Source organism: Acanthaster planci, linkage group LG04 (assembly GCF_054643075.1).
Source record: "Acanthaster planci isolate LZ-2023a linkage group LG04, COTS_SCS, whole genome shotgun sequence".
NCBI classification, from domain to species: Eukaryota; Metazoa; Echinodermata; class Asteroidea; order Valvatida; family Acanthasteridae; genus Acanthaster; species Acanthaster planci.
Window position 1 is genome coordinate 12,563,193 of NC_141780.1, and position 20,951 is coordinate 12,584,143.

The 20,951-nt window shown below is 43.0% G+C and overlaps 1 protein-coding gene across 1 annotated transcript in view; it reads left to right on the top strand.

The window, feature by feature from the left end:
- Positions 1-20,951, top strand: part of LOC110984914 (extracellular calcium-sensing receptor-like) — a 73,446-nt gene that overhangs the window by 45,893 nt on the left and 6,602 nt on the right. The window contains exons 2-3 of the mRNA XM_022245548.2: positions 15,610-16,277; positions 20,720-20,843. Of these exons, the coding sequence (XP_022101240.2) occupies positions 15,610-16,277; positions 20,720-20,843 (792 nt within the window). The remainder of the gene's footprint in view (positions 1-15,609; positions 16,278-20,719; positions 20,844-20,951) is intronic.

Here is a 20,951-nt window from a genome sequence, read left to right on the forward strand (position 1 = left end):
TGCATTCAGTTTGAATACGTTTGGGTCATGATATGAAACAATGGTAATAGACAAGTCTTATGCTGTCTTAATTTCAAACTGTGTTTAGACTTGACGAAATGAGTAAGTACAGGCATTTAAGACCATCCGAAATGAAATGAACTAAGACAGTGAAAGTGCTGAGTGTCTTTCAAACAAAAATATGATGATGAACACAGGTGATGACTGTATGGAAGTTGCTATTTTACTCAAAGTAGGTACAATCCTCCTGAATGTACGAGGGGTTGGTGTACAAGAGTGTGCAGAGACATGGTATACCTCCAGCTGATAGGCACAAATTATACCCCATGTATGGTCACTCAGTGTTTTAATACCCATTGCTGGTATATACCTTGCATTGGTTTATCAAATATTGCATACCATAGTTCAACACCTAGGTTAATTAACACTCTCCCGCGGTCGCGATAAATGGAATGACGTATGTTGGTCTGACCCAGTAGATGGGATACCCATGAAATGTTGCTACTTCTAGCGTTGTTACCTACGAACGTGGCGTTATGCTGTATATTATTGTATTGACAAAGCGCTGCATTCCCAGTTAATATTAAGAATTACAGTTTGTGCTGTAATGCTTAGTCGCCAACCAATGTGCGTATACCAAGGTTTATACACCTTTTTGCTTAAATATCCAATGTTGGTATTTCCATAATTGGTATAGCCAGCGCTAGTATACCAAGTGCTAATACAGTCGACATAGTGATGACACAAATCGTGGGAAATTTAGCTTTTGGGGTCAAAACATGGGCGTCGCCAGAAAAAGATAGCTCATTCTGAGGGGAAGGGGAGGTGGATTACAAACCATCAGCAGTGGAAAGGGGACAAGTATCATTCCACAAATCTGTTCTGTATTATATTTCTCAGTTTTAATTTCCCTTTACCCTCTCAAGACGAGAAAATCTTTGAAAATTGACCTCATAAAATTTCATTTTAACCCAATAAACTTTGTAGCAATTACTGCGACGTCAGATACACTTTTATTCATTATTTGGCTCCAGACGGTCCTCGTACTGATGACGCCATACTTTGCTTACTCATGTGCCTTCCTGTGGTGCTTAGTGCACTGTTGGCCCCCACTGGCTCAGTGGGAAAGTACACACATAAACAAGTGTGACGTCATCAGTACTAGACCTATTTTGATACCAGGTTTGCTGCTGAAGCACAGATAGCATTTAACTGAAAAACGATGCCAATTTCCGCCCGAGATATGAAAGCTGCCATTCAGACGCCAGGAGTAACGCTTTGTCTAGACGAAGTGGCTGCAATTGTTAAAAGGTGTTTTTTCTGTCTGTAACCAAGTCTGTTACATTTAGTAATCCCGACGCGGCCAGTCTCACTACATAACACTAAACATGGAAAATCAAGGGATGCATATAACGTCACAAACTGCAGTACAAGAGGAGAATTTCATTGGGAGAAATCTTTCGATCTGAAAGGGAGTTTTAAATTACCACAGGCAAGGTCATCGACGAAGAAGGGTTATACCTGGCGGATTTGCCAAATCGATTCAAGGCAATGCCCGTAGATTGACCAGCGTTTACGATTCTTTCTGAGCAGGGTACATGAGCAACAACGTAGTTGTGTTAACGACTAATTCATGCCTTGCACACATTCAGTGTCCACGCTTCACTTCCTTCAAGGATCCTGGCTTCAAGCCCTGTCCGTGAACCGATCCCTGATTGGCTTGGTTACCCCCAAGAACTGATTATTTTCACAGTTGTAAGTACTAAATTAAACCTTGGCTGGCTCAAGGCCTTGCAGTTAATCTAAACCGTTAAAGTCATCTAATCCGACCCATTTTTTCAACTGCATTAGCCTTGGCATATTTTTGTGCGATTTTAATTATATGACAGATAATTTGTGAAGTTGTTTTGTGTCTTGAGATGAGCTGAGATATTATTCACACTGTTTCCCAAACACTGCAGGGCATTAGGCCCTACTCAAAAAAAGAGAAGACCGGACGAAATCATAGTTCTGGACGGGAGGAGACGACGTCGTCATGGCGACACACAATGTGAAATTCTCCTTTCCCGCGCGAGATATAGCCAGAGATTACAGGGCTTTGCTGTGTCGTTTTCCATCCAAAGGGGGCTTTTTAGTTGGGATAAGTAACAGTCCCCGTAAATAGGATCGAGTAACAAACAACTTGAACAACCAGGCCACTGAGGTATAGACATCAAGTGCAACATTTTTCTTCGAACACCTGCAGTGTATATTAGCCGAGTATGGCAATGTGCCATCATCGATGCCTTCATTCAAGAGCGAGTCTTTTGCTTTGAAATTCTACTCTGATTTTCTATTGAGTGTATGTGCAATAAATTTAGCACTTATTTGAGCTTCTAAATAATAACGTGTTGACAAAATGGACAAGACGTGAATGAAATTGAGAATTTTTCTTTTCGTAAAAAAATCATTTTGGGCCAGTTTTTTCAGTGTTGATATACATCAGTATGTCAGACATTACTTACAAATTAGAAAACTTTTATGCATAAATGTACATACATAGCTTTTCTCTTAAATCAGTATTATCATTCTGTCCACCCGTATGAACACAGCTCTTCCTTCGGCCCCTCAGAAACATTTTCGCTTCTTAGGTAGGCCTATCGTTTCACGTACCCGTTATTGTTTTGGTCAATAACCGGTTCTATAGGCGCATTTTGTTTGGTGTGGTGGCACCTACTTTTTTCTGTACACCAGGCACGAAATGGGGCAGAGAGGTACCCCCCCCAACAAGTCCAATATCCATACACACTCCTACCTATTGTCACTGAACACATCCCCGTTTGATATCTGAAAAGAATTCCTGAGATACCAGTGTAACAATGACCAACACAGGGGGAAGGGTCTCTCTGTTCCATAGTTTGCATCATATGATTTTCTCCGTAGTGGTGTGGGTTGCTTGAATCCTAGTCGTGTGCATGTTCCGAATAACCTTTTGGAACGTGTCTGTAAGCCGCTGTCAGTCAAAGTTAAGGATTCTCATAATCCTGACACACACTGGCATTGTAAAACTCAACATTAACACCTGTCTCACACAGCAGGAAACTTTCCCTTTAACTACCAGGAGTGAAACAAAAGGCTGTCACTGCTGCCAAATTAAAAAAAAATATTCCGTGATTCCTGCCTTGATACTCAAATAAGCCTCGAAAAATAAACTGCAAGATGTCTTTGAATTTCCAAGTCAAGTGCCAACAATGTCTGCCTGTTAATGGATTCATTGACCGCATGTTCTTGGCCAAAGGCACATAAATTTGAATGAACTTCGCTGGTAATTTCAAATAATTGCAGTTTTGACTCAGAAAATGTAGCCAATCTTCTGCTCGAAAAAGAGTTCAGTTGAGATCTCTGACTGCCTTTAAATTCGCACTAAAATGACTGACTGCGAAACAAACTTTGGTGGTAATTTGTTTAAGTTCACGAGAAAACCTATGTTGTTCATTACGCCCGCCTCAGTGACGCATATTTCGTAAGGTTTCCCGCAGTTTTTCAAACAGAAGTACTGAAATGCATATAAGCTATCTTCCCTGGAAACACGCATAGGCCTTTACTACAAGGTGAATTCATTAATATAGAGCAAGCTAGTGATGACGAGCCTTCAAATCACTCTCGCCCGGCCTGACAATTTTCTGCCTGGGGAGAGAAGATTCTCTGAACAGGAAGAGTGGTTGCAAATTAGTCCTCAATTTTGGGTGTCGTCTCAGTGATTCGTGTTTTCTCGTTTAATCAAGTCATTCCATGCGACGACAGAAAGTCAACATATATTCCAGCGTGTGTGGTCCTCAGCCGTTACTCGGGTTTGTATTGATTGAAGGGCTTGTCCACAGGGTAATGAACCTCTTCCTAAGGTCAGGAGAACTCATCAGCCAGGTTTCACTCAACGGCACTTGTCAGCTCGACAAATCCAGTTTATGTTCACTCACAGGCTGGGTGTGTCTGAAAAGGAAGATTTTCAGGTCGAGAGGTTTTTGTCTGTTGATAGGTTTTTCTTGCTCAGTTTAAAACAGTCACCCAAATTAGCTTCGGTTTAGTCCAAATTGATTACAACTTAAGATCGTGGCTGTGTTCATGAGATGGAACATTAAATTTAGCTATTCAAGTGCACCACGAGGAAAATAGGATAACCAATAGGGCACATTCCTTCCAACTGAAAGTCCTTGCAAGCATTTATGTTATAGACAAAACATTTATGTTATAGACAAGAACTTAGCGTCAACTGAATTCATGAATTCTTCAACATTTTGACAACGTCGCATTGGCATTAAATGATACCACTGAATAGCATTCATGAATTTGAACGTTTTGTAAAAATGGTAAGAAATTTATGAACTGGTCAGAGGGAACACATCTCATTGGTGACAGGTACTTTCCTTAGGAAGACAATCAAAATGAAAAGCTAAAACAGAAAAGAAAAAATGCAGCAAAGTGTTTCTTTTCAGAATTACTTTGCGTACTTCTCACTTTAGTGCGGGTTTAATTATTTAAATGCAGAAAATGCCACGCAACACAAAGAAAAGCACCAGTCAAAGACCGAAATCCCATTCACGTGGCCATTGTCGGGGGGGGGTGATCTTTTATTGGTGGCGAAGCACTCATCAGTAATGGACTGACCGACAATCAGCTTGAGGGGGTCAATCCCGAGATAATTCATTTTATGGATATTACTTGCTATTTCATCTTTCCTCTTTGTTTTTTGTTTTTTACTTTGCTTTCCCTTTTTTCTCTAATGTCCCCATGTTATTTGAGGAAAGGACAAGTACCCACCCGTTTCATGACGCCTGAGCTCATTTAATCATTTTTATACCATAAAAGGCACAATTAGATGCCATTTAAATGAATGGCGCAATTTCAAAACTCAAACATGCCAAACAAATTCGAATGTCCTTCGAAATAAACTGAACAGCATGAAACTGCTGCTTCACCCGCTGCTTCACCTGACTCGAACCGGCCAGCCCAGACCGGCCAGCCGACCCCGGCAAGCTCGGTGGTCGAGTGGTTAAGACGTCTGCACTAGTAGGTAAGAGGTCGTGGGTTCGAGTCCTACCCGAGTAAGCTTTCGACCTTTTTCGCAAGCCTTTGGACAAGCACTGAGCATACAGTGCTTATTAATAATATATACGTTGGGTAAGGGCAAAACCCGTTATACAAATTAACATCTCCCCAACGAAAAAATACATCTTGAAAATAGCACTGAAACTGAATGAGAATCGAAAAATGAACAGCATGAGCAAATTGATTAAATACGTGTACGCCCTAAAACGGATTTAAATGCATTGCCGAACCAGTCCTGTCTTTGCTTTTGCATTGTATTCGCAAAGAAATCGCAGTTAACATCACAAGCTAATGCGTAATCCTGGCCCTTTGATCGGTCCCATTCAAGGTAATAAATCTTCACTCTCCTCTTCAACTGTACCATGTAACCGAACAAAAATACCACATATTCATGACGTAAGACAAGATATAACATTTCATATTCTTTGGTCATAATGTGTCAGACTCATCGGTAAAGCTGATGATGAAATTAAAATGATGTTTGGGCACAGGAGACGAACGAATCTACATGTACATGGTGTTCTCCCAAATAAAAGATTCTGCCAATGGTTGCGCTTGAAAGGAGCATTTTTAAAAGTCTTACACTTTCCGGAAGCTTCGTACTTTCCCTTTTTTTGAAACTCCTTAAGATTTTGTAGGCCTAATACCTTCATTCCATCAGTCCATTCATGCTTGGCAACTGGATTATCCATATTTACAGAAAAATATCTGCGCTCACTTTTGAACACTACGTTGTTGGCGCATCAAACACCTCACAGTGGGTTGTTTTACTAATAAGAATGACGATAGGTTTCAGGCAGTTGGTATATATAAACTACAGTTTGTTTCAAACCGCTCAGCTTGTTTTTACGAAATCCAAAGAATCGGATGATAGGCGCGCACAGAAAACGAACAGTGTTATATGTGTAGCTTTGCCCTTAGGCATACAAGGCAAAAATTTGGTTTTCACTGGAGACAAATAATTATGATGAAAGTGCGGGACATTGTAATTTCACGTTTAAATTGAGTAGTGTATAAATCTTAATGAAATATAGAAAACATGCCAATGTATATACATGTAAACTGTACAAGTAAAAAGAAAAACCTTCCAAACCCGAAACGTATAAAAAATACATTAACCCCCCCCAAGAAAGTTCACAAATTCTCTCTGCAAACATTCTCTTTATCTACACACACCTCGAGTCAAGTATGGATATAGTCAAGGAATGAAAATAATCAAATGAGAATTTTATTCTGCATCATCTACAAAAATGATGGCAGAGTGGAACGAGAGTTTTGAATCAAATACCACTTCTTTGTCAATAATTAAATATTGCTTGGAGCATGTGGTCTCAAACGGGCATTGCGTTACTGATTCCTAGAAAACAAATTGTACATTAGTTACTCGTGGCATCACGATGGAGTAACTGCTATTAGTGGAGACAACCATGAGCTCGTTTCCTGTGCTACACACGCGGGTCTCAAAATCTGGAGGAGGTCGATCGGTGGACGTATATAACCCCTATGCGTCACTGTATCCCCTTTTGTTACAAAACTGCTTGCGGATAGATTCAGTCTGTCAGCAGATCAATTGATACACGAAAAGTACTCACGATGCTTTTTATTTGTATACACAAAGGATGCTTTTTTGTCCAGGAGGGTTTTCCTTATAACCCAGGGGAGACATCTGAGAAAATACACTCTTTATTTTATACCCACAAAGCTTTTGGAAATGGTCGTGCTGCTTTGTTTATTTAGAAAATGACAACAAACTGGTTGAACGTCGTCTCAAACCCAAAGACATTTTGACTATAAAGATTGACGTAGTAGCCTTGTCAACACTGTCAAAATGGTCATTTCGCGTTAAGATGTCATGTTATGCGGTTGTATAAGGATATTCTGCTGCTTTGGTATGTGATACAATAAAGAATGTTCACCAGGTAAGAGTAATTTCACAAGGTGACGGATCGAGTGTTCTTTGCCGCGAGGCGAAATCTAGTTGCAGAAACCTTCAATTTGTTCCTATGGTGGTCGTATGCGACATGCATTTGTGTATTTCATGTCATGTGTTGTCGTGCCACCAATCAGATAATGGGTATTTATTCGGATGTTGAATTATTCAATTTGCTCTGTCTCTGTCTCAAATATAGTATTTTCATTGGCCATAACAATCAAAATGCTCAATAAAAATGCATATTTCCCTCATTCTTTTGCATGAACCTGTAATAAAGACTAGTTCCCGCCTTATAGTCCAAAACCGTAAGGCAAGGACAGCAAGCCAGACCACTCGCATTCATGGTGCATGTGCTACTTTCTCCTGTACAATTAATAAGAGTAAACTCTAGTGGGAGCAGCGAAGTGACATGATATGGTCGGCTATTTGTAGAGTATGAGTCTATTTATTTATTTCATCAACGCCTAATTCTTGTCATAGGTGATTCTAAGTTCCATATTAATTTCCCAGTGGGTCTTTTTTAAGCACAAGTTCTTTAACATGATATTTTGTAAGACGTAAAGATATTGCTCTTGAGCAAGATACGTGCCACGAACACATGACACGAAGTCTGTTATCCTAAGTAAGATATGTTCACATAGCGAACTGGGCTAGCACATAGCTGACCTTGCAGACTGAGTGATAGTAAGAGTCTGTGTGCGCATTGTAAACTCTATGCAGCAACAAACCAAGGCGCTCGTCGTTTCGACTTTTTCGAGACTTTTCTGGTTCGAAAATTTTGCAAAACCCTCAAGACAAAGGTATGCTGCTATTGGCATCCGTCAGTGTTGGAAGAGAACGGAGTTTTGGCTGAGTAGGTCGGTCAGGGGTTGACTTGCAGCGCCTGCTCTGGCTTAACAGGCCAATCCTCGAAAGGCAGGCTCTGTTGCAGGTGCTGCAAGCCTAAGCCTGTGTCCAGCTTGCTGGTGTCTGCGTCACCTCTTTTTCTCCCACCTAACTTCTCTCCATGCTCGCCAGCCTGGTGTCTTGCTTTTACAGCTTGTCTCCAGCGGGCTCGAATGGCGGCGAGAGCTTCCCAGTCTTTAGGGTTTATGTTGCTAGCCCGAAGGTCTCACTTGCAGATGTCTCTAAAGCGCAGATCTGGTCTGCCAGCCGGTCTAGAGTCAGAGGCAAGCTCTCCATACAATACATCCTTTGGAGTTCGACCATCCACCATGCGCCTGACATGGCCAACCAATGAAGGCGACGCTGCGACAGCAGCGAAAATATGCTTGGTACGCCTGTGACCTTCAAGATTTGTCAGTTCGGCACACGGTCCTACTAGGTGATGCTAAGGATCCTTCTGAAGCTGCAGAGGTGGAAGGCGTTGAGCCTGCGCTCTTGCCGGAAGTATAGAGTCCACGCCTCACTGCTGTAAAGAAAGATGCTAATAACGCAAGCCCGATACACCTGCATCTTCGTGTTGATGGTGAGCATGGAGATGTCCCACATCCTTTTGGCTAGGCGAGCCATGGCTGTTAATGCTTTACCTATGCAGAAGTCCAACTGAGAGTCCAGAGACAGGTTGCTGGGGATGATTGAAACAAGGCGGATGAAATCGTTCACGACCCCTCTATAGTGTGAAGTCACCAATGGAGATATTGGAAATGGAGCCATGATGTTGGTCTTTTTTAGACTGATCGTAAGACCGAACTCCTTGCTATCGTATGCGACAGAATTTAAAGTCGTTGTAGCCCCTCCTGTGCGTGTGCAATCAGTGCTGCATTCGTCTACACAAAGCATCTTCTGACTGGGTGAAGGCGAATGATAGCAGCAGAGAGAAGAAGATGCCAAACAGGGTTGGTGCCAAAACACAACCCTGCTTGACTCCGCCCTTGATTGGAAATGAGTTGGAGGTGAAGCCATTACACTGTACGGTGCCTTTCATGTTCTCATGGAAAGACACAATCAAGCTAAGAAGCATGGGAAGGACAACCGATCTTCTCCAGGAGGTTGGAGAGGCCTTTCCTGCTGACTAAATCAAAAGCCTTGGTCAGGTCAACGAAGGCGATGTAGAGCGACTGCCTTTGTTCTCGACATTTCTCCTACAGCTGTCTCAGAGAGAAAATCATGTTCATGGTGGATCTCTCGGCCCTGAATTCGCACTGGGCCTCTGGATAGCCTGGATAGACGTTGCAGCCTGCCCAAAACCACTCGAGCACAATAATAGGAGATATATACCCAGGTAGTTCCTGCAATCGCTCCTGAATCCCTTGTTCTTATAGGGTGATGATATTGTCGTCCCGCATGTCCTGAGGTACAGCTTCTTCCTTTCACCACTGAAGCAAGAGCTCATACAGGTGGTTGAAAAGGGCACTCTGTTTACTGGCCAACTTGCTGACGTCTGAAGCAATGCCGTCTCATCCTGGGGTTTTACCGAAAGTTAGGGACTAATTGCTTTGCTCAGTTTTTCCAAAGACGGTAGATCGTCCAGCTCTTCCACGGTGAGGAGAGAAGTGGTGTTCTGAATGGCATCTTCCGTGACTGTGTTTCCCTTGAGCACAGCTGTTGATAATACTCAACCCATCTCTCCATCAGTTTGCTGCGATCCGTGATGACGTCTCCGGATGATGATTTGGGAGGGGGCAATCTTGGACACACTGGGACCAAAAGCTTTCTTCAAGCCTTCATACATAGCTCTGACAATTCTACTATCGGCAACTGGCAGAGGTTCACTCGGTAGTCGTTGGCACATCTCCGAGCAGTGCGCTGTGTTGCGCTCCTAGCTTTCCTGACCACTACAAGAGTCTGCTCTGAAGGATGTCTCTTTTAGTTTAGCGGCGCTACTCTCTTGGTTGCAATCACTGGCTCGAGTACGGGCAGCCCGAGTTCAAACCACTCTGGGTTTTTCCAGTCTTACTTGCCGAAGGTGTCTATAGCTGTTGGATATATAGTGTCGCGGATGTGGTTCCACTATACCTCTGCAGAGCCAATGTGGCAGCTGTCAAGGGCCCCTTCAATGCCACTGACAAAGCGTAGACGCAAATCTGGGATAGAGGTATTTGCAGTGTTGATGCGTGCACGACCTTTCTGCTTAAAACGGTGGATTTGCTTGGGTTGAAGATGCACCTTGCTGGGAGTGGACTGTGTCACAATCCGCCGCTGGGGTAACTGCGTGTACCGAGGATGTAATTCAATGACGCCCTGCGGGTGATGATGAGACCCCACTGATACTAGTGGCAAGATCTAGGATGCCGCCAGGATAACCTGTGGATGGGCTTGGCAGAGAAAAAGATGTAGGTTACGCACAAGTTGTAGTAGGTAGAAATCTCCAAGAGTCTCATGATCAGCCCGTTATCGTTTCGATTTCCTACGCCGAAACGGCCAATGCTGTAGGTTCAAGAGTCGTAGTCTGCTCCGAAGCGAGCGTTAAGTTCCCAAGCAGGCACAAATCCTCAATGGCGGAAATCTCTTTAATAGTGGCCTCAAGTTTTCTCATAAAATACATCCTTGGATTCGGACGGGGAGCTGAGCGTCGGAGCATTCACGCTGGGCCCGAAGATGTTAAAAGGTGAAGAGGGAGGATCCGGGCTGAGCCCTTGGAAGGATGTCCTGTAAATGAAAACAAGGTGTTTCTCACTGCGAAGCCCCCACCGTGCAGCCTTCGCTCCTCTAGCTCCAGCCCTTGCCAGAAGAATGAGTAGCCCTGCTCATGGAGGCCGCCACTTGACGGGAGTCTGGTCTCCTGACTCGCGGCGATATCGATGTTGATTTTCTTTACTTCTTGGTTTATGTTGGCTGTCTTCCCGGAGTCGTCTACCTGTTGAGGATTGTCGGAGAGGCTAGGGCACATTGTCTTAGCGTTCCAGCTTGCCAGTCGCAAGATTGGCCATTTCCTTTCCTTTGTTTGTTTGCGGGGGGATTGCAGTCTGCTCCTCGATCTTAGCCTGAGCCAGCTCTAAGCACCCATTAGAGCAGACAGGCTGGGGTGGGTCAGCACCTCACTGGCCAGGGCTTCCCAGCTTGAGGTGGGCAGTAGCCGACCAGTGGAACTACGACGGTTCCTGCAACCGTCGGAGACAACCCGTAGCGTCAGGGCTTACGCCAATCTGCTCTCGACTCATCACTCGTAACTCCTGCTTCACGTGTTGTGTTGTTGCTGGAACAGTGGCACTTGACTGCAGACCTCTCCAGGGGGCAAGCCTGGGCAGGGCTTGAGATCCTAAGTTGCCAAAGCCTCAAAATACCCCTTTTGGCCTTGCCAGTGGGATCCAAGGGGATTTGAGCTCCACACTAAATTTTGACACTAGGTTGGCTGCAGGAGTTGCCGGGTAGAGATGAGTTACCCAGCTATCTGCATTGAAGGGGCTCTACTCCTTGGTTTTGTGTCAGGGTTTACTCCCTTAGAGATACTACTGACCAAGGCTAAAGGGCTCACTCTGCCCTGCTATTTACCAATAGCTGTCTTTTTAAATCTCGGTTTCGTGACCGTGATCCACAGTGGCTGACATGGCACCAGGGCGTGTCCACGCACCGATTGCCCTACGCACCAATGCCTCTGGGGCCCACTGATCTTTGAGACAGAGATATAACAAAACAATCATTGACCGCAAGGCAAATTACTAATGACTTTTGAGATTTATACCTTTGAATCGCAGCCTTTGTACTTGGATGGGTTAATCGGATTTAAAATATAAGTTTTCCTGGTTAATTTCACACTTCTTTCATTTAAAATGACTTGAAAGAAAGTTTAAATTTGTCGAGGAGTGGTAATTGTTTCTGTACACATATTCCAATACTTATAAAAAAATCTATCAATAATGGCTTAACTATAGCGTTTGGGGTCACGTCCTCTCCAGTAGATACCCGTGCCCCTGATGAAAATCTTGAGATGAACGGTGGTATTGTTTTGGTTTGCTTTGCTAAGACCTTTTGCAAACGTAATCTTAATCTTTGTCACGGCCACCACAGTTATCAACAACACCGCACTGTAAAAACCTGTTTTTAGCAAAATTGCATTAACATTGTGACGAAATGTCGAAAAGCTAAACTTCTGCATCCAATCCTTAAAAACGTCAAACTTTAATTGCTGAAAATCATCCATTAGTACTCTAAACCATGTTTATTTGTTGAATGTATTGACAAACTGAACAAGGAATTGCTTAGAAAGTGCTGAAGTGCCAAACAACTTTTGCGCTAAATCACGAATTAATTATTATAAAATATTATAAAATATCCAACAAAAGAACTTCAAAATTCGATAACGCCAGCATTAGACTAGTTGATGAGAGATCGTCTGGGATATTTTGACTCTCTGTCAATTTCGTACATTCCTCATTCTTTCATTTCAGTACTTGATATCTATCATGGGCGTCATGAAGAGGCATCAACATACGTGAGACATCATTAAGTAAATGATTAATCTATCGATTATGCATTGTAAACCCCAGACCTTGGCAGATTACTCATGGATACTCCCTCCAGCAAGATTGTTACACTGAACAAAGGGGGATAAAAATGACACCCTCTCTGGGATTTGTTACAGCTTTTTAAAACGTCCAAATGCGGTCAAACTGGGAAAGCACGATAATGAGGTTACAAGAAAAGGAGGGATACTCATCTTAATTGTTTACAAAAAGTTACACTGCATTGCTTAGAGTCGATATGAAGGTAGCAATCTCGATTTTTTGTTATACCGGCGTGAGGTTAAAACAGTGCATGAAGTATTTGAGTGCCCTTGGCGAAGAGGATCTCCTTTTCTCATGTATCCCCCTATGTGCAGTTTTTTTCTGTCACGATGCACCTCACAAAGAGTTCCTCTCACGTCTTTAGTCCACTTCCAAAGTGATTTTTTGAACTCTGAACAGCATTTCACATTTAGCATCTTAATGCGGGGGATCCATGGACAGATTGGGGCGTTTCATTGGCAGATGTTTTTGGTTTTAATTTGACAAAGGTTTTAAATTCAATTCATAATTCACATTTCCCTTATACACCACAGTGTTATACGCAGGGCACTGGGATACGATTTCTTTGACCTACGTGAAGTACTCGTTTTGAATAACGTGGGACAACGTTTACCGTGACGTGAGCACACAGTGTATATCCATTGATAAGAGATAGTGACTTGCCCACAATGCTTTGCGACTTCTTATTTTATTTCAAAAAGTTCCCTGAACATAGGCATAATAGGTGCTCAAGATCTACTTTGTGACTGTTAACTACTTTTCCTAAAGTCTTCACCCAAGTTGACAAAAATCTTAACCCAGTTATCCGATTAGAATTTTTGATAGTTAATAGATCATTGAACGTTTGTGTTGGAAAACTAAAGAAAATGTTCCAGGTTCACATGGTCGTTGTTATACATGACTGTGAAGATTAGTATTTTCTTTAATTAAGCTATCAGACAAATCCAAGTAATGGACAACTGTCAACATTTCAGTTAATTCCCGTTCTTGAGAATAATGTTTGGGGAGTTTTGTTGGAAACCAGCAGGATATGAAGCTTCCTTTTGCCTCTCCCAAAAAAAATCACTTCTGGCAAACGCTGTAAATTTGTACCACGATCTCAGTGACGCGTCTTTGGCAAATCTCATCTTCTGTTGATGCAAAGTATATCAGAAATAAGCCTAGGCTCAGGTGGTAGAGGATCAACAATGTGTCGTCCTAACCGGGGTAATATACGTTTGATTTTTATTAGCAAAACACCCAGCATTCTCTTGGCGAAATCAGACGGAACCCGTTGATAAGATCTTAAACGATCAAGCAATCTACGTGGGCTTTGTTCTCCTCCCAACTAGGCATATTGGTGAAAGGTTGGTTCGTGATGAACATGCAAGTTCGAGGGTAAATTTGTTAATGTGAAATGCGACTGCCCCAATGACGCCACGACCGTCGACGGCACGCATTGCACGTTTCCATCGCTATGTCTGCAGTTTAAGCCAAACCTGACTCTGCCAATTTGGTTCCCTTGACAGTAATGGAAGAATAGGCTCCAGGCAGGAATGCATCTCCAAGTACATGAATGTTCGTATCGTCCGTGTAGTCCTTGCTACGTGGTTGTAATAAGCTTCGGCCAGCGCTCAGTATCATGTATAATTTGAGACACTTCCCAAATCCTGATAGACTGCTTCTTAGACGTCATTTGGCTACCAGTGCAATATAGCCAACTGGCAACTAAGGACCAGTCAGCAATCTTGTTGTGTTAGTAGGCCGTATCACAATTTCCAAGGCTGGCTCTAATTTACAAGGTCGTACTGATTTTGCGCACTCACTCGTACCAGACACTAGCGAATGGTAATTGAAGACGATGTAAAAATGCTCAATGTGCAATCTACTATACCCCTTGGGATGGCACTCACAGCAAATAGCATTGCGTGCACAGCGTATTCAATACTGACGATTTGCTGGAAGTGTTTTTCTGCAGCAGCCGTCACTTTTATCTTTGCGAAGTGTCGTCGTGTAGCCAATTTACAGTTTGTGGAAGGTGTATGCTTACAAGAGAGGTCTCTCCGAGTCTTCGTTCAAAGAGAAGGCTTTCGTAAAATGATAGGACAGAAAACACTTGTGTAAGGTTAAATCAGAGCTCATGTCCTATTAACGGAAAAATTGGCAAAGCTAATTGGACCCTTCTCTTTATTGGCTGCAACTCTACGTTAAATCCATATTGAAAAAGGTTGGTCTGCGCAAAATCCAATAGGCCTACTGTTCCATAACCGCGGAAGCAAGCATAGCTCCATCCATCACGATCCCTACTCGATTTCTCAAATTCTACTGAGATTAGAAGAAATAATAATAACCTGCAGGGACAATAAATTAGCCTCGGAATTGTCATCTGACCCAGATAAACTTCAGGCCTAATCAGCCATGTCAGATCCCTGGGTCATTGGTATTATGGCGCATATCAACTTCTCCCGAGAGAACCGTGATCGTCGTTGATAGAGGGGGTGAACAGCCCCGAAACGGACTTGCCGTCGGTAACATGATCAACATTTAAAGCCACCGGGGACCTGAGATCAGTTGGGCTTCACCTCTGACAGTTAGTTGGGTGTTGGGGCGTCCAACGAGCAGTGAAAATACGATCCGCAGACTGAGAAAGACTCGACACAAATACTGCACCTCCTGGGCCCTTAATGGCACGAGTGTTTTAATTGAACTCAATTAATCAGCCACAGCCGCCATGTGTTACTCGGGGGCCATCCGTAATTGGATGCCGAAAGAGAGCGTTGTAATATCACGAAAGACTCTTGTGGTTTAGGAGCTGTTTGTCAACGTCTAAGCTGAGACAAACCTAATATGGATGCTTGGAAATGACCCTCACTTTTCCAAAATTTTCGAACATTGGTGGAGAATACTCCTCAGAAAAAATTGAACCAAAACATTTTAAGCAAGATTTGAACACTGATTTCTGGGGGTTTTTTTGCCAGTGCAAGAAAGGGCTGATTTGGTCCTTCGCTTTCAGCATCAAAATACAGCTGATGTGCTTTTTCTTCTGCCTTCAATATGTCCATTTCAATCTTTGAAATTTATTTAGTGGAAACAGTTGAAAGGGTTCAACAGTTCAGAAAAGGTAACTTGAACTTTGTTAATCTTCTTTTATCATTTGCGTTTCAGCCTTAACATGGATCAGTACGGATGCATGGACGGATATTGCGACCCGAGATTTCCGCATCATGAACAACGTGTTGATGGTAACCGTGGAAAGTATGGAGGTGCCTGGATTCAAGACCTATCTGAGAGGTCTTAACCCCTTCTTGCAGGAGTTTGAAGATGATCCCTGGCTACGAGAGATCTGGGAAGGGGAGTTCGGCTGCGATGTTGGTTCACCGGCAGACGGGGCATCCTCTCCTTGCGCCCACCATACGCTCCTGGAGAACGAAAAGATAGCCAACGCTGCCGCATCCCCCACAATTTACCGTGTCTACCTGGCCGTGTACGCCGTTGCCCAGGCATTAGCGGGTATCGAGCGGTGTGAGGAGCCTCTGGGCTTGCTAGCCAATGGGGGATGCCCGCCTGTGGGCCGTATCGAGCCGTGGCAGCTTATGAAATACCTAATGGCGGTGAACTTCACCATGGGCAGCAACGGCCGGCACGTGTCTTTCGGCAAGGACGGAGGGATCATGGATACATTCAAGGTCATTCAGTGGCAGAGGTGTGAGGAGGACATCGACCCTGACTGCCAGGTTGTCGACTTTGTCGAGATTGGAGTCCATAAGGACGGTGTACTGTACATCAATGAATCGCGGAGTCGTTGGTATGAAGACGATACTAACGTTGACTTGGTAAGTTACTCGCATAACCAAACTCTGTTGACCATTACTTTTTCGTAGGTCAAAAAATAGCCAGTATATCCCAGATTATGCTGTGATCAAGGCAGCTGTAACAAAACTCCCACAAAGTAATAAACAGTGTGGGTGTGTGGAGAAGAATTTCGTTTGGAATGTTTAAAAGAGTAACCCATAAAAGAGCTATTGTGCAAATCGAAAAGCCTTACTTTTCAACCGGTTCAACCGCTTTAATAGTCTGTCCGCTTATTCGGAACGGATTCTCGATTTCCCCCGGGGATAGTCAGGCCCGTTGGATTATTTAAAGTCCGATTATTCTGGGCAGTCGGACACATAGATAATGCATTACTTACTGGCGCACTTACCTTTCTACTCGTAGTTGGATTTTTATCCTTTTGAAATTGTTACTATAAATGTTCCTTTATCTTTTCCTTTCTGAGGCGGGGCAACCCCCAAACCCCACGCCATGGATTGTACCTTGATTATGCCACGCACTGTGCAATTTTCCTGTCGCACTTGATCCGATATGTTGAATTTCATTGCTGCTCGTGGGCTCTATGCACTCTTGTGACTCTAGGGAATAATTCAATCTCTTCCTTCGTTAAATATTTCCGCAGGGAATCTCACTCCCTACAAACCAACAGCTTTTAAGGAATACTGATTTATTCATTTGTCCCCCTCCTTTGAAGCAGCAACCCCGTGGCTCAGGACACCGATCCCTTAGATGTCTTGTGGGACTTTTAATAGATAGAACGCGGAGAGCAGTACCAAAAAGGACGAGGATCGCTATACCGGAAGTTCAATCTGTGCAACGATCGCATGCATTAAAAAAAACCGGCGTGCATGATCGTTCTCTACACTGCCCATTTCTGGGCCCATGGGTTTGCGGGGAATAATTAGGGAATAGCAACGGTAACAAGCTCAGAAAATCTGTTTCAAAATTATTGTAATGACTCAACCTGTTCGCATGGGAAAAATGCATTTGGCGTAGGACTAGAAGCTGACTCATGTCACAGTTTAAAAAAAACCAAATCCTACCACTGAGTCTATTTTAAGGAGTAGATAAAAGGTATTCGACACGACATGAAGTTTAAAAACATTCACAATTACAATTTGGTTGTAACTAAAGTTCTTTTGCTATCAAAGCAAGCACACTTTAACAGTGAAAGGTGACCTTTATCATACTAGTCAACGTAGACAATTCATGCAAAACCAGTCGACAGGCCTTTACAGTAAGCCTATTCCTCAATCAATCAATGCTCTTGATCTCAATTTGACCAAAGGTTTTTACTGGCTGTGGGTCGCGCGTAATTTGCATAAACACCGTGTGGGACTTTTCTTGACGTTCACACTACTCATTCCTAATATGAGACGACTCACACGCCGTTCGGATTAAAACAAACGAGAACAGCAAAATCAACACCAGCCGTTCCAGTTAAACGCTCATTACATTGATCTGTAATGTAACCTTAACAATAAACCAGCACCTTTAGCAATGAATGCTCCAAATGCTCTGTATATTCAACATAAATTCAACGAATTCAGTGGGCAATAATGGAGTTCTCTGCAATATCCTTGGCTAGTTGAATACCATATTCCACAGACTGTTTTAAAGTCCAGTCCTCGTTATTTTTGATGAATTTAGTGATACTGCCATGAAAATAGGTAACGGGGTGTTCGGTGTCAGAAAATAATGAGAAGAAGTCGATTTTTTGGATTAACATGCTTGGAAAATATCCCCAAATTAAGCCTCACCCCTCAGATAGGCCAGAAAAGCTTAGTTTCAGACATTTTAACAACTCTGGCCTAAAGACTTTTCTCTTACAAGTATTTACTCTGAATCTACCCTTGACAGGAACAAAGTCAAGCTTCCTATTGAATTGTTGTTTTTCATCCAGAATATATAAATAGACCATTTGGACTGGTCAATTCAACCTTCAATCCGATTCACATGGGCTGTTAAGGGCAACAAACTTTAACAGCCGGAAGAAAAAGAGTCTTATACCACGTACCGTATCTAATACATTGATTGTGATAATGTGTCAAATGTAGTGACTTATATCAAATCATTATATGGGCCTACTTTGGGGAAAAAGATTCATGTGCCAGGGCGGTGAACTCTTGATAAGTATGAAAAATAAAATATCCCCTAGGTTTGTGCGTTTCCTTTTCTTTTCACGTACATGGGGTTCAAAAGCACTTATTTAAAACAAAGCCAGTATGGACATCACTGAGTCAGACTGACCCTGATCAGTCACATTTAATCCTAGAATCATCTCACTGGTGTCAAATACATTATACACGTGTTAAAATATTCATCACTCCTCAAAACCCAGCCCCCCCCCAATTAAGCATAGTTTAATTCATGCAGCCTCCTCTACAGGTATAGCCTGTGAACAAAGCGTAAAATCCATTGTGTGTCATGCATGATCACAGCCACTTCAGTCCAAACTGCTTCAAAATCATTCTCAGGTCTCTATGATAACGAACTGTATTCTTTTTACCTTTCGATCTGTCGGAGGGAGCGGGGTCGAAATTTTTTCTTTTTCTTCAGTGGTGAGATGTTCTTGGTCCTCACTGGCATGGGGAGGCTTTTAAAAGTCAGATAGATTCTGTAAGGCATGGGCGCCTTCCTGTCAGTTTGTCAATTTTGATAACAGATTTAAAAAGACACAAAACACTATAGCCTTCTGTTTGTATAGTTTACGTGATACATCCACAGAAATTTGTCCGTGGCATTTCAGTCAGTGAATTTCACAAACCTCTCCTAACGCTTGAGCGTTTTCTTGTAAAACTCAGTCAAACCAGAAGATCGGCCAAAGTTAAATACGAGAGAGGAACGTCGGGCAACAGACATTGTCGGGATGGCATGGGCACATAAGGATAACTTCACCTGCCACTGTTAATTTCTGCGAGGGAGCTCTGGCTGAGCGCTTTCCAGTCCTGTTAGTGGCACCACCTCTCGGGCCTTATCATAAGCCCACTCATGTTGCTTCCGTTGGCCCAGAGATTTTCCCGATGAGATGACGAAGATGCAGACTCAGGAAGACTCAAGGATCTTGTGTGGGGTTTCATCTTACCCCCTTGCGGGCTTTCGTCCTGGAACATCGAAATCCTGTCATCTCCTGCAAAATCACAACCTTCAAAAGGCAAAGGAAAAACTCCGCGCGTATTTTTTGATCTAACTTAACAAAGTGGCATCAAGTCACGTAGGCTTGTTGAGAGTTTATTTTGCCGCAACTGACAAGTTATTCGTGACTTCCCTATTTTCAATAGGTCCTGGGAGTAAAATACTTGGGTAATATGAACCAGAATATTGTGTTACATTACAAAGTTATGTCCGTTTAACTAATGACACAAACACTGTTGTCCTGGGGCGCGTGGACGGGTCAATAGGTCTTGAGTAATACGCGGATGGATTTTTTTATCCGTGTCTTCATTTTGGTACAAGGACTGACCAGTCTGTACCAATAATAGACAGACCTCATTTGTGGGTGTATTTTCTTTAGTCTCTGTAGCACTTTGGAGACGGTAGCACCTCCCATGTTCTGAATGGTTACCGTTGTTGCAAGGAATGAACTTGTATTTGGTATTATTTAGACTTAACTTGTACTGCATTATGAACAGTGAGCCCTGGGGAATGGTGTTTTTTTCCTGCATCGTGTAACAAAATCTTGTTCTGACACAGAGAAGAATGATGATATCAACAGCACGTGAAAGGTTGTAGTACAAGAAAGTGTTCGGCCTATTTTGTTTTGGTGTCTGTTTGTTTGCTTGTTTATGTGCCTCCTCCGCGCACACTGGAACAAATCAAGGAGCGAGACACTCATGTCTGGCTCTTGTCCATTAATTGAAACGTGATCACTCAAACATCCCATCTTGGGAGGGGGTCTATACCCTTCGCACGTGACGTCACCTTTTAACTTTCGCTTCTTTTTTTTTTCATTTTTGCATTGTTTTAAGGGGGGCTAAAGGCCCTTAGCTCCCCGAAGAAACGCGCCTGGTGATCTTTCACTTTATAGTCCTTATTAGTGACGCACGCCTTGTTCGACGAGAGTAATATGGTCTACTGCTATCCAACGCACCGGAGCTGAAGTTCAGCTTCCCGGTGTTATTGAGGCGCACAATCATTTGAAGACAGTCTAACCTTGAAGTGTCAGACCAGCGTTTGCCCAAAATACAGTTCTCACCTTCATTGTCAATTCAAATCAGTCATAAAAGTAACAAAAAAAATTGTGTGAAGAAGATTGCATGGTTCCAGTCACGTGTATGGGAAGAAGCATAAGCGATCAGGCGCTTTGTAAAAGCAGAGGAAATCAGATATCTCGATGATTATAACTGCGTTTGATAATTTTCAACCTTTTACAACATGCAAAGCCATGTTGATATGCAACTAACTTCAACTGCTGTTTTGCTTTTGTTTTTTTAAACCTTTTTAGCCTCCTACCGGTGTTTGCCAGTCACCATGCCCGCCGGGTACCAGGAAGGTCAGTCGTGACGGCTTGCCTGCGTGCTGCTTCCAGTGCGCTCGGTGTCCCGAAGGTTCCTTCACAAATACAACAGGTTAGCTCACATCGGCAGGTGTTCCTTTAAGTGATTACAAGAACAGGCCTTTACCTCTCTCTTTACCCGTGGTCTTGTAACACGATCAGCTGGCTAGTCTTTCTTGTT